The sequence below is a fragment of the Platalea leucorodia genome, assembly GCF_965183815.1.
Source record: "Platalea leucorodia genome assembly, chromosome: 9".
Lineage (NCBI taxonomy): Eukaryota > Metazoa > Chordata > Aves > Pelecaniformes > Threskiornithidae > Platalea > Platalea leucorodia.
In genome coordinates, this window is record NC_138831.1 from 48,731,525 (window position 1) to 48,744,601 (window position 13,077).

A 13,077-nucleotide genomic window follows, 5' to 3' on the forward strand; every position below is an offset into this window, starting at 1 on the left:
TTAATGATTGTGGACACATGCCATGTTCTCAGATGCTGAGGATGAACTGGTTAAACCAGAGTTACTACAGAGGGGGGCCTCCTCCGGGGCCGGGGAAAGCGATTGGCACTTGACCGGCTGCACATCCCCCCTGCCTTCCTGAATGGAGTCCGAATCTCCGCTCTCCACTGAATCCAGACTTTCCCTGTGCCTGTGGAAGCCGTTGGTGAGCCCATGGATGGAAACGGCCTCTGTTTTGTCAGTCTTTCTGTCGGTACGTAACAGCTCGTCCTGGGCCTGAAGCTCAGAATTGCCCGTGCAGTCCACCAACACTTGGCTAGCGTCCTGCTGGGTGCTGGGAGAGCCGGGAAGAGCCAGCTCTCCGGAGGGGAGCTCTTCAGGCTCCTGGTCCTCGGTTTCTGTCTCTTCGCTCTCCAGGGTGTGCAGCTGGGAGTCGTAGTCTCTGTCAGAGGCTGAAAAATCAGAATGGACGATGACCTCTGCTTCTACTTGGTGGAGGCTAGCTGGCGGGTGGCTCTTCTTTGCTTCGTTCTGTTATTAAACAGGGGAAAAAGTGAGAAAAAAAAAAAAAAAAGGAAAAAAGAGAAGAAGGTAAAGTAAATGAAATTCAGATAATTGAGGCTGTGACCCAACCAAGCGCTGAAATGTATTTCTTTTTAATCCCACAGAATGCAATGGGACGCACACACACCTCTATTAAGCATTATCTTGATATGCTTCTCAGAGCTGAAGTCCTAAGAAGCATCTCAAATCACCTCAGGATCATTATTCCCATTTTACATTTGGGAAAGCAAGTCCCAAGGGAGTGAAGTGATTTGCCCACAGTTTCTTGGCAGGCCGGAGCAACCATTCCTCCAAGCCTCTGTCAAAGGCCACAATTTTCAAAACTCACCAGCCTGCTTCCATATTAAGGGCCAGATTTCTAGAGGGTGAGTGGGCAGCGCTCTAGGAAACTGGCTTCTGAGAGAGCTCATGATACAGACCCACAACCAGATGTCAGGGCTCCTTTCACTCTCCTGGTTTAATTTTGGCTACCTATCACAAAATGTTTGTTTGTTAGAGCCCTGGTCACAGCTTGCAAAAGTTGGTGTAAATTCAAGCGCTTTAATTCAGAAAGAAACCAATTGGTTCTCCTCTGCAGTGTTTAAGGGGAGTTCAAGTCTCCACAAATCTGGCTAACAAGCAGGTCATTCTGCTAGATTATCATTCGGTAATTTGACAGGCACATTACTTTGGAAGCTCACAAAAAGCTCTTTAGGCAATCAGCACTCAGATTCAGGGCTGAGTGTGATTTAGTAGCAAGAAGACAATTCAAAGTATGGAAGTGATATCCCACGTGCAATTTGCACTTTCTGTTGAAGCCAACTTTGTGCGTCATTTACATATTTTAACACTTTTCTCCTTTTGTTGACAAACTCTGACGGGTAAGCTGTGCTGTAAATGGTACCCTGTAATTGGGTTGTAAAACATTGTCTTAACTCTATCCACGATGTTAATTACATCCTGTGTGTAACTGATTTTCACACTACTATCTGGGAAGGAAACATAGGTAGGTTACTTAGAAGTATTTGCTGGGGGTGGAGGGTGGGAGGTGAACTTTTTAAAACAATAACCAGAGAAATCTGCTGGTACAGAGTCAATCCGAGCAGCTTGCTTTGCTGAGACCGTGGCACAGACATCACGACCCTTGTACAAACTCTCCCAAACACGGGAGTGCGTATTTATTCTAATGAAGCAATATCAGTAATGGGATTTCCTCATAATCTATGCACCCACATAAAGAAGACAAGTGCAGTGGAAATTGCTCTACCCTATCTGGAGAAGGGGTTTAAATCAACCCTTGATCTTTTGACTCCTTTTACAGGCAAAAATGCAATCCCTCCTTCAGGCGAGCACGCTGTAGATCTTAATGACTGTGCTGAGCATTGCAGCTCCTAACTCATTCGGCAGGCTGCTTGCTGCACGGCCACAGCAAAGACTGGATGCAGACTGCTGGTGCCTGGCTCCGGGTCCTCAGGAACCAGGGCTGCCACAACCCTGCTGACAACCGAGCTGTCTGACCCCGCTCGATCAGCGCCAAAAGAACAAGCCCGCAGCACAGGCCCTCAAGGGCTGGCTGGGGTCAAGATGGACAATCAGGGGAGAGCTGGGGCTTTGAGCAATGCTTGGAAAAAACAGCCAGCTTTTACTCAAATCCCATCAGTCTCGCTGGCATACACTCCTACACCGAGGAAAAAAAAATAAAGCCCATGATCAGCCAACTAAAGCTAGGTTAGAGAAGAAAACATTTTTTCCTGTGCTGCAAAAAGGAGAAAGGGAGATGGGGAACGTAAATGGAAAAATACACATCAGAATACACAAGTCAGTAAACCAGCGAAGACACCCACCATCACAGCATCGTAAACCAGAGCTTGTAACAAAAGCTTCTGTCCCGCACTGGAAGGGAGCTTCAGCGATCCGTTCACAGCAGAGAGAGGCTCTTTTGTGATAGCGTCCCCGTATCTGGCTATGCTGTTTGTCCAGGGCTGGCTGCCTGATTTATTCCATGAAGACTGCAGAAGAAAAGTGGGAGGAGAAAAGATCCAATTATCACAGATACAGATTCTTATCCTCGTAATCCTGAAATGAGAAGCAGCTTGAAAAAGGAAAGTGCAAGCTGGGAAAACACCGTGGTGTCAGAAGACGCAAGTTAAATGCGGAGAACACTTCTGATGGCATCAAAATAAAAATGCTCGCTGCAATGGACTCACACAGTCGCCGCATTAGAACAGGCTTTATTGCTCTGTTACACGGTCTGATGCAGAGCAAGTGGATAAAAGTTGCCAGAGGGTTCACAACTGGTCGCAAAAGGGGCTTTCCACTGATTCTCAAATTTTGAGGCCAACAGGCATATCGTGGCACAAGGCAGCATTTAAAGACCCACTGAAATCAACTCCCTGCAAAGCTGCCAACAACCCAGAGCAGTATGAGCCTACCGAAAAATACTGCAAAGCTGGAAAGGAAGAGGGACGGTGGAAATCTGGAGCTGCATGATTACAGTAGTTGCCTTGGCACAAGCGATGCTCTGCAGCGCGGAGAAGGACCCTCACCTGTGGGCACTGGCACGTGTGCTCCACTAAGAGCTGAAGACAATGCTGAACTGCTTCTGCGGTGCAGACAGGTTTCCTAGGGCTCGGGTAAACACTCTGCCATTCCCCATCAACAGAGAGGCACAAAACTGGGGGCCTTATTTATTTTTTTTTTAATTTTTTTTTTTTTTTTTTTTTTTTGCAACAGACCACCAAGCAATTCTTAGCTCAGCTTTAAATCCCCTGGGCAACCAGTGTTACCTTGTTTGTAGATCTAATTAAATTATATGGGCTGAACACAATTTGTTCTGGGTTCTCTCAGCTTCCCCTTGCAATAAACTGTTGAATGCACACCTCTGTGTATGGGAAATGTGTGCCTTTAAGAGCTGAAGTTATTTAACAGCTCAGACTATTAGTTCACAGGCAGAAAAGTATTTTCTTTCCAGGTTTTGATTTTATTGGGCTGTCCTGCGTATACCTGAGCTCAGCCTTGCTACTGACTCACACACATATATGTATACACACACACAAGTGTGCTCACGTTTAAGGACCACACAAGCCAGTTATCTCTGGGCTCGTTCCACAGATGTTACACGTTGCCTGGACAGAAGCGAGAGGCCAACGCAAGGCTGAAGTGAAGGGAAAATCCTGCCCTGACACAACTGCGAGTGTGCATGTGCATGCAGAAAACTGGTGGTGTGAGCTGGCTGCGCGGGGTGCAGATACACGGCACATCTATTCAAACCCACCAGCCACCTATTGCTCGCTGTCAGGCAGGAGAAACCCAGGTTTCTGCTCTGCATATGTGGACGCTACTTACACACACCAGATCTATTCCAACAACAGTCAACGTAGCACGAGTCCAGCCAAGATGGCAAAGAGATTTCTGACATCAGCCTGACCTTGTGTGAGCCATTTGACCTCCTTGTGCTTCGGTCCATCTGGCTGGAAATTAGGTAGAAATACATGACCAGATGTTGTATGTGAGCCAGGCATTCCTAAGTCAGCTATTTAGCAAGAAGCAAATGCTACCTCGTGCTGTCGGTGCCGGCAGAAGGCACATTAAAGCGCTCACGTGTGCGCTGAAGGGCTGCCCGAGCCTTTCCCGAGTGCTCTCTGTCCACCCTGACTTGCGGGAGGCAGAGCAGCGTTACATCCCAGCACCAACCCCAAGTCACAGGAGCTTTGCTGCTGTCTCAGGATCAAACCTGAAGAAAACAAGTAGTAAAGGGCCTCATTTATACGACAGCACCCTGCAGAACAGGGATGTCCAAACCCAGCCCTGTGGCTATCAAGCGTTCACGAATTTAGAAGTGGATGCTGGAGGCAGCATCTTTGCCATTCCTCAATCTGCAATCCTCAACAATATATTCTGAGCCAAGAGCATTCCCTAATTGCTCCCTTTCTAAGTGGACAATCATTAAACTACACTTTAATAGAAAGAAATCAACCGAGCGATCACACACAGCTCACAATAAGGAATATCGCTTCATGTGAGTACTCAAGGAATGCGTTCAATTTGCTTCTGCTGCCATCTGAAAGGCTTTCTGCAGCTACATCGCTGACTGATGGCTTCTGTGCCTTTTCCAAGGAACATACGTTACTGAGCAAATACTGCCTGGAAATTTCAGCGTTGAACCTACACAAATATGCACACATGCACACAAATGTGTGTCCTATTATAGATGCTTACATGCATATTTGCCATCAGAGAGATCTGAGCATCATACGCGTACACACACACAGAGCAAACTTGAAAACCTTCTTGCAGGCATCTTGTGAATACCAAAAAACATGGAAAGAAACAGGCAGCTCTACTGCAATCCCCAATGGACCATCTGTTAGCGGAAATGTCAATCTGCCATGTTTACATAGGTTTTGATGACTCTGGGAACAGCCTGTTCAGCTCTGGCTGAAATTGGCTGCAACGAAGAACAAACTTGTTTTGTACCAGTTTGCAACTTTCAACAAACAGAAAAAACCATCAGCCACACAACATAGCCTATATCCCACATGTTGTTCAAGCACATTATGTTTGAGAGGGGGGAAAAGAAAAAAATCCCTCTTGGGGCTCAGTCTCTAAGGTTGGGCAGCGGCAATTAACTCTAGGACTGTTTTCATCACAGACCTGAAGAAGGTGTTGTGTGCCTGAAAGCTTCTCTGCTTCTTTAAGCAGTATCGTTTGGTGCAGTAAATGATAGCGTTTCTGCTCGAGGGGGGCTAGTGAATGGCTGAAGGAAGCCAAGGAAATGTTCTCTTGGTTTTTACAATAGAATAACGAAGGCAAGGAGTGTCAGTCTAATACTAATTTCAAGAGGGGAAAATCCCTTTGTCAGTTCACTGCAAACACAAGAATGAAAACTAATAAAAACATCTTCCAATAAAAGGTGTTTCCATTACAGCTAAATCCTTATCAAAGCAAACAAGCCTCTTCATTTTAGCCTTTTTATAGAAATTCCGACTGGTAAAAATGTACCTAGATCATGTTACCTTTTCAGTGACAAGTAATGATTTCATGCAAATATATGAGCTGAGAATGAACACGTAGGAAATGTTGATCTTGAAACCTTCCCTGTTTTATGAGGATGGTTATTTAAACTAGCTTGAAATCCCGTGCAAAACAAGGCTGACCAACCACTTCAGACATGCCCAGCTTTTAAGGGCGTCACAGCAGAGAGAAAGGGTTCACTGCTGAACGGCACCACAGCAGCCGGCGGGAGCAGGAAGGCTCTATGGAAAAGCAAACGCAGAGGCATCCCTGCCCGCAGCTACGCCTCTAAACAAGATGCAACATAACACAGACCTCTCCCCCACCAGATAAAGGAGAATCTCTGCTAGCTGTCAACAGGAGCACAGCTCTCATCTAAGACTTTTCAGAAAACATTGGGACTTTTTTTTCCACGCAGAAAGATTTCAACATGAAAATAACAAACAACCCGGGGAGAGCCAAGTTCCCTGATGCATTACAGCTTTTGCTCTCCGAGTCACGGGGATGCTTCATGGGAAACGCAGTCCCCGCGGGGAGGAGGCCCACAGGGAAGGAGCGGGGCAGCAAGCAAGGAAGGTTCCAGCTCGCAAGAAGCACAACGGCAAACATTTCCAAGCCAAGATGCTTGGGTTTGGCTTCATTCAATGAAAAGCTGAAGTCTTCCATGGAAAGCAGATGCTTTTTAACATTCTCCCCCACCCTCTAAATTGCTTGGCCCAAAAGCAGCAGTGACAGAGATGTCTGGAGCAGAGCCATTTTATCATCCTCAGTCCATCTGTCAGGGGAAACAGAGCTGCATCGCCACAGCCTGTGCATTACGGTGTCATTTATAACGTGGGCTACTGAGGGCATCAGCCTGGGGGTCACTTGAAAGGGGAAGAGAGTAAGAGAGGAAAATCACTTGTCGGTGTATTTACAAATCCTTGTGTGCGACCACTGGGAAACACACGGAAAGGAAGGAAAAGGGCCCGCTAAATGGCCGAGCGTACTCCTGCCTAACGGAGCTGTCAGCCGTCCAGAGCGGCCCCACGCCGACAGCTCAGCTGCAGTGGCACGTTGCTGTCCTGCAAGCAGGGGCAGGGTGGCCAGGCGGCTCCTGTGGGCTGTCCAGCAGCACAAAAGCTGTCCCACCTTCCACTGGCACAGTCCTGCACCCCCAGCATTACTTGTAACGGCTCAAGAGGAATCGCGGCCCTACATTCGAAGGAATTGGTGATCTTGACTTGAAAACGACCAAGGGGACTTCTCAAAAGCCTTGCCCACCATTCTTTGCGGGAGTCAGTTCAAATCTCAGCATTGTTAAAGTCTTCCTGCGCTTGGTCTCGCTGTTCTCCAGTCCCCGCACCTGCAAAGTGACGTTCACTCACTTCTGACTGCTTAGGGCACGGGACAGTCCCCTCTTTGTGTCTGTACCTCTCCTAACAACACGAAGCCTCCAATCTCCACTGGAACCTCGGGCTGCCACAAAAATAAAAACAATCAAGAATAATCTATGAAATGCTAAGTAACGAGCCAGCACGTGAAAAGCCGGCAAGCACGGGAGCAGCTATCACTGCCACTGCTAATGGCAAGTGCCACCCAACCAACACAAAACAGGATTCAGGAGCGTAACTTGAGGACGGAGAGGCAAGCAGGCAACTGGAGGTCACGCAGGCCTGGAGCTGCCAGCTCCTTCGCATCACAGCTATATAAACCTGCCCAAAAGTGGCAGCAGCATTGGACTAAGAGTCTGTCCCAGCCAACAGCCTGAGCTCTGTGGTGATGCGATATGCTGTTAAATAAAAAGGATCCTTGAGACATTTCTCACTCCCTTTCTTTATTGACTAGGACTGCAAGTACCTGACCTAGAGCACCTCGGGGAGCTTCCCCTTGCCAGGCTGGACCAGGAATTCCCTTCCACAAGGATTTTCTCTTTCCTGTGGCTCTACCACATTCCTTGCCATGGGTTTTCACAGCCTCAAGCGCACACAGCATGAGAGAAGAAAAGAGAAGGCAACAAAGGCAGCTAGTCACTGTAGGGTACAAAGCTCCCGGCAACACTCGGTTCCAGGCAGGGTCCCTGGGGGTTTTTGGCAGCCTGGCTTAAATAGCTGCTGGAAGAAGCTATTTGCAGCACAGAAGACAACCCAAGGAACCTACAACCCACTCCTGGGCCTTGGCTAGCGGCGTTTTGTCTACAAGCAGGGAGATGCACACGCTCACAACCGCACCTGGCTCTGATTTACATCTGTTGTGGGGACCAGGCACGTGTGCACCAGTCCGGCCATGCTCATGAGACCTGCCCAACTCCTTGACCACCCAGCCAGGTAAAATCACATCGCCATCCGGACATGTGGCCTCTTGGCAACGGCAGCATAAAGATGTTTTTGGCCTGAGTCTTTTCACCCTTGCTTATACGTGTCAGAGTACAGAGAGGACGCAACGGTGCTCAGGGCTGGCGCAGGTGGCACTTCCAGCAGGAGTGGGGCAGTGGAGGGAGCAGGGCCTCCTGCGTGGGAGCACATCTCCCTCCAGTGCCCACTCCCAGCAACAACAGCCTGTTGCTCCCGGCCGCCACTCGAGCGCTCCTTCACCTGCCAGGTCATCCTCACCGGTCGGCATGGGTGACAACGCTGCTCTCCGGGTGGCTGCGTGCGGCTGCTCCTCAGTGATCCTTGCTTCCCTGTCCTCATCCATCAAAAAACCAAGGTCTTTATTCTGCTGGCAAAAATCCTCAGTAATTTAACTCTCCATTCCCCATCCAATTATGGAGGCAGAGACACTACAGCCAGAATCGCCCCTCTCCTTGAAGCTCTCTGAACATAACTCAGCTGCTGGACACTGCCAGCCTCTGCAACAGACGCTGGGGGCCCCAGGCTCTCAGGCTAAGCCCCGAGCAGCCAGGCCTTGGCACTGCCCTCTCCAGCCCTTGCTCTGCACGCATTCAAATCTTTGCGTAAACCTTTGCAGACAGGACTGCTGCTTTGGAAGAGAGATCTGGATGTGCTGCCCCCCAAAAAGCCTCCCAAGGGAGGGAACTTCCCCCCACCCCGACCTGTTCTCAGGGTAAGTCACCATCACTGAAAACATTTGTTCCTCATTTAACAAAGAGCTGTAGGAAATTCCTCACGCTCTTCAGCTTGGGTCCAGACAGGCAGCTACATTCCACCGAAATCCATAGATGCAGCTTGGCTGCAAAGTGCCTCTCCGTCAGCTGAGTGCGGATCTGCTGCGGCACTTGGGGATGGCCAAGAGCATGGCTTCAGCTCACAGGACTACTAAAGGCAGCAGAAGACGTTGTATTTCCAAAAGACCATACCTGCACTGCCACTAGCAGCAAGGACGGGTCTCGCGGTTAGCCAGGTATCCTGAACTCACCTTCCCCTCCAGTGACACACGAATGCATCGTTGATGCAAACGTGAAATCCCATGCGCTCACAATGCATTTGTTTTACTGAACCTTCTAATTACTTTACATGCTCTCCCTGGGCTACAAAGAGAGACATAAACAGATTAACTAAATTAGGCCAATTAAAGGTTCCCTAATGGAATGAAATGTTTCAGGCAAGCTTGAGAGAGGAAATGGGCAGGGAGGAATGAAAGACAATGCAATGTCAGGCAAACCAAGCAGGGCAGGAAAAGACTAATTCAAAAAATAAGGTTCACAAATAAAACATAATTTTACCTCTTGTATATCTTCAAGGGTATTCCAGTGAACACACTATTTGTGGACAAAGCTGCTTTTACTCTAAGCAACAGAGCATCCTGGAAGGCAGAGCATCTACTCTAGACGTCACACTTTCTCACACCACCTATATGCCACGGCAACAGGAACAGCGCAGCTTTCTGCAGCAGTAAGTTTGGTAGCTGCTTCTCTGGGGATAAGGGGTCACTGTCCCGAGAGATGACAAGGGGTGGTAGATGGCATGGGGACCCCAAACTTAGATCTGACAGCCAAGACTGAGCCTGTCAGTTTTACAGAGAGGGAAATGCATGGCTGCCGAGCACCAGCCTCAGCCAAGACTACCAGCACTTTGCAGGCCCAGGACAGGATCAGACCCTGGCTTCCCAGCAGCAACACACCAAATAAAGGCTCTTGCCTAGGGTGGGAGCCCAGTCACCACGTGCACGGGTCCTTACCTTCCTCTTTCCATGGATGATGTCCTCAGGGAGGCTCGTGTGGATGAGGCTGTGCACTTCGGTCAGTTCTGTGATGTCCCCCAGGGGCACGGGTGCATCCTCCGGGAGCGGGGACATGAGGGACTCTAGCTCATGCGAGTCCAGCGTGGCACTGGGAGCTGCCACCCCTTGCCTGCTCCGGTGGTAGTAAGTGTGGTTGCCGGCTGCCTGGGAATCCAGGCCTGGCAGGGCCTCCCTGAGGGAAAACAAACAAGAGCTGACATCTCACATGAGCCGGGCGTTCCTCTGTCCCACACAGCCACGGACTGCTAGACAAAGTGATCCCCTCTGGGCCACTCACCCTCTCCTTGTGGAAGCAACCAGGCCCAAGCCCCTGCCCTGACGCTCCCAAGGAAGAGGATCCTCTATCCACATCCTACTGTAACAGCCTTCGCTGCAGCAGCCTCTCTCCAGATGCATCTCTTCGCCACCTTCACTAATCCTAAAGCTCACACAAAGCGTGGTGCTGGATGCAAAGCCCTGCCCTCATCAGTGGATCACAAGGGCAGCAGACAACGTGAGTCCCAGCACTAGAGCAAGCGCTCTCTAACCCCTGCCTGTGGGGATTTGTGTCACCCCTGACATCTCCGCTTTGCAGATGAGAGATGCAACAGGACAGAAAAGTTTGGTGGCCACATTAGGACGAGACTTCAGAAGCTGCGTGTTCCTAGTCCTGAGATCTGCCGCCAGCTCAAAGCTCAACAACTAAGCTGGTTTCCAATCGTGGTCTTTCCAAATGCTTGTGGCTGGATTCAGACCCCTGGGATAGCAGGGGGCTTTGGGCTGAGTCCAATCCCCCTTAAACCAGCCCATCACTCACTGGGAAGCCTTTCATCATTTCCCAACTGGAAGTTAACAAACCCTTTCCAAACATCCTTAGAGCTGTCCAACCTCAGAAGCAAAATACTGCCCGCTTTCTAACAGACAGAGGTTATAATTCAGCAAATAGTGCTTTTTCCTTTTGTGTTTCTTTTTCTTTCTCTGAAAAAAAAACCCTATTAGTCTAACAATGCAAATTAAAGAGAAACTACTGAGAAAATAAATCAGTGAAAAAACTATACTAAATATGTTCCTTAGCCAGCTAGCACTCCCAAGACTCAATCTTTGTATTAACTGACATCAAACACCGCATCCCAAACAGCCCAGCTGAACGCAGGGAAGCAGCTCAGTGTATTTCGCCTCCTTCCACATCGGCCTCCTTTACCTCCTGCAAAGGCGAGGTGACACCCACCTCTGCTTGCTGTTGCGGAAGCTGGCACACATGCAGAAGAGTATGCAGAGCAGCCCCAGGCAGACTCCCACAATGATTCCCGTGACAGAGTGGATATCCAGAACATCTAGTAGGGGAAGCACAGATACATCATTTCAGCTGCTAGCAGGAAGAAGGTACAAAGTGTCTTACGTTCAGAGGAGCACCAGCTTCACTAAAACCAATTGGTGATGCCTCTATACACATAAAGGGAGATTACTTGGCAGTGACAATTTAGAGCAGCTTAAAGCAAACTGGCATCTATGCACATTCATTAATCTCACGTGACACAGGCCTAACAGAAAGGCAGCAAGATGCAGGTTGCATGTGCCCTTCCATAGGAGCTGGGATGGGGAAGAGAGATGAAGTTCGGCTGTGGGATGGGTTCTGGAGCTGCCCGAGGCCTGTGGAGCTGCACATCTGAGGACTCTGCTGTGATCCTCTGCCCTGGCCCACACACAGTCATATCCCGCACCCTGCGCAGCGACATCAGGCAATTGCTTGGCAAACAGAAGTGCCACCGATGACAAATTGCGGTCTTCAGCAACACAACTCGGTTCCTGCACCGGGACAAAGGGGAAATTCGTACCAGACAACTTCTCCCGGAGGGTGTGCACATCCTTAACATTTGAATAGGGACCAGAGCCCACGACTGTCTTTGCTCCCATCTTGAAGAAGTATCTGGTATCACTTTCCAGGCCATGCACTTCAGTGCTGAAGATATTTCCTGATCAAAAGCAAGTCAAAAGAGGTTTAAAATGTGTAGTTTCAAGAGTATTCAGAGGCTTCAGCAAAGCAGCAGTGGAATTCTGTTGGACCCTCAGAAGCGAGGGATTTTGGGCCATGAGCTCTAAGAGGTAATTCATACACCTCTTTGGTATTAACAAACTTACTGCGTAAAGAGCTAACGATACAGACTGCACGTGGCATTGCTGGCATACATTCTCCTAGGAATTACGGGTTGCCAGCCTGCATCTGCAGGATGTTTGCTGGATGATAATGGCTATTTCAGCCCTAGACATCTATGATTTCATGTTTCTCAGTAGCGTGCCTGGACTCTCCTATATGACCAGGAGCAAGGCCCAGCATATGCTCCAAGAAAGCTGGCAGCATGAGCTCTTGAATGTTTATTTGTATGGGCTCAAAGCGAGGCAAAAATCAGGGCAGCGGGACTGACCCACCAGGGCTCCATAGGCAGGGAAGAAGGCAGGAGGAGGAGGACCTGGTGGGGTACTACAATACCTGGAGGAGGCTCACCTTCTCGCGTCAGCAAGGTCCACATGTCATCTGGCTGCGTGTTGTTGGCGTTATACAGGATGAGGTACTCTACAATGATACCGTTGGGCTCGACGGGGGGGCACCAGTGCACCTGGACAGCGTAGGGGTTGAGCGGGTGCAGCCGCAGGTCAGATGGAGGAGTCGAGGGACCTGGCAGAGACAATAAAGACCCACCGTGAACAGCAGAAAAGGGGAGGAAGGCATTCAAGCTGCAGGGCATGACAACTGCTCTGTGCCTTCTCTGAATTCTTCTCAGTGGTGCCGCAGCCATGTTTTATTGGAAAACAAGGCAAGGCACTCTTGTTCTGATAGTGACATTCTGGGGAGGACCTAGCGCTTCAGCGATGCATTATCAGCTCTCTCTAATGAGCAGGATTTCTCTGAACCCAAAGGCAACCCCACAGTAACAGCAATCGTTGCCCCAATTCTCTTTACCTGCTCCTCTCTGTTTACAAAGCAGAACTCCTTTAATGGGCTTGGGAAAGCCACCAGGATGCTTAGCGGCTCTCAGCATGTACTCGGGGCATCACAGCTTAGAGGTGATCTGAGATCATATCTCTCAGGGGCACGTGAGGAGGGATTTGAGAGAGATTCAGGGAAAGCTGGGAGAAATCAGGATTCAATTCCCATAAATACTCACGGTCAGGAAGGGTGAACCGCTCCACCACGCTGCCGAAGGGCCCATCGATGCCGACACCGTTGGACTGCACGGCAAACTCATACCTGGTGTAGGGCTTCAACCCACTAATGAGAATGTCTTCATCCGAGCTGCCGAAAGAGGACACATTCACAAGGCCATGAACACTACATCATTCTCCCTCCCACTGTCACCTTGA

The 13,077-nt window shown here is 49.4% G+C and overlaps 1 protein-coding gene across 1 annotated transcript in view; it reads right to left on the bottom strand.

Moving 5' to 3' along the window:
* The window catches only part of IGDCC4 (immunoglobulin superfamily DCC subclass member 4), a gene marked incomplete at both ends in the record, with an annotated part of 95,809 nt that continues 82,732 nt past the window's right edge, over positions 1–13,077 (bottom strand). Inside the window, 7 exon segments of the mRNA XM_082321664.1 lie at positions 1–531; positions 2,388–2,552; positions 9,676–9,910; positions 10,946–11,051; positions 11,553–11,690; positions 12,221–12,391; positions 12,882–13,009. Coding sequence (XP_082177790.1) covers positions 1–531; positions 2,388–2,552; positions 9,676–9,910; positions 10,946–11,051; positions 11,553–11,690; positions 12,221–12,391; positions 12,882–13,009 — 1,474 coding nt within the window.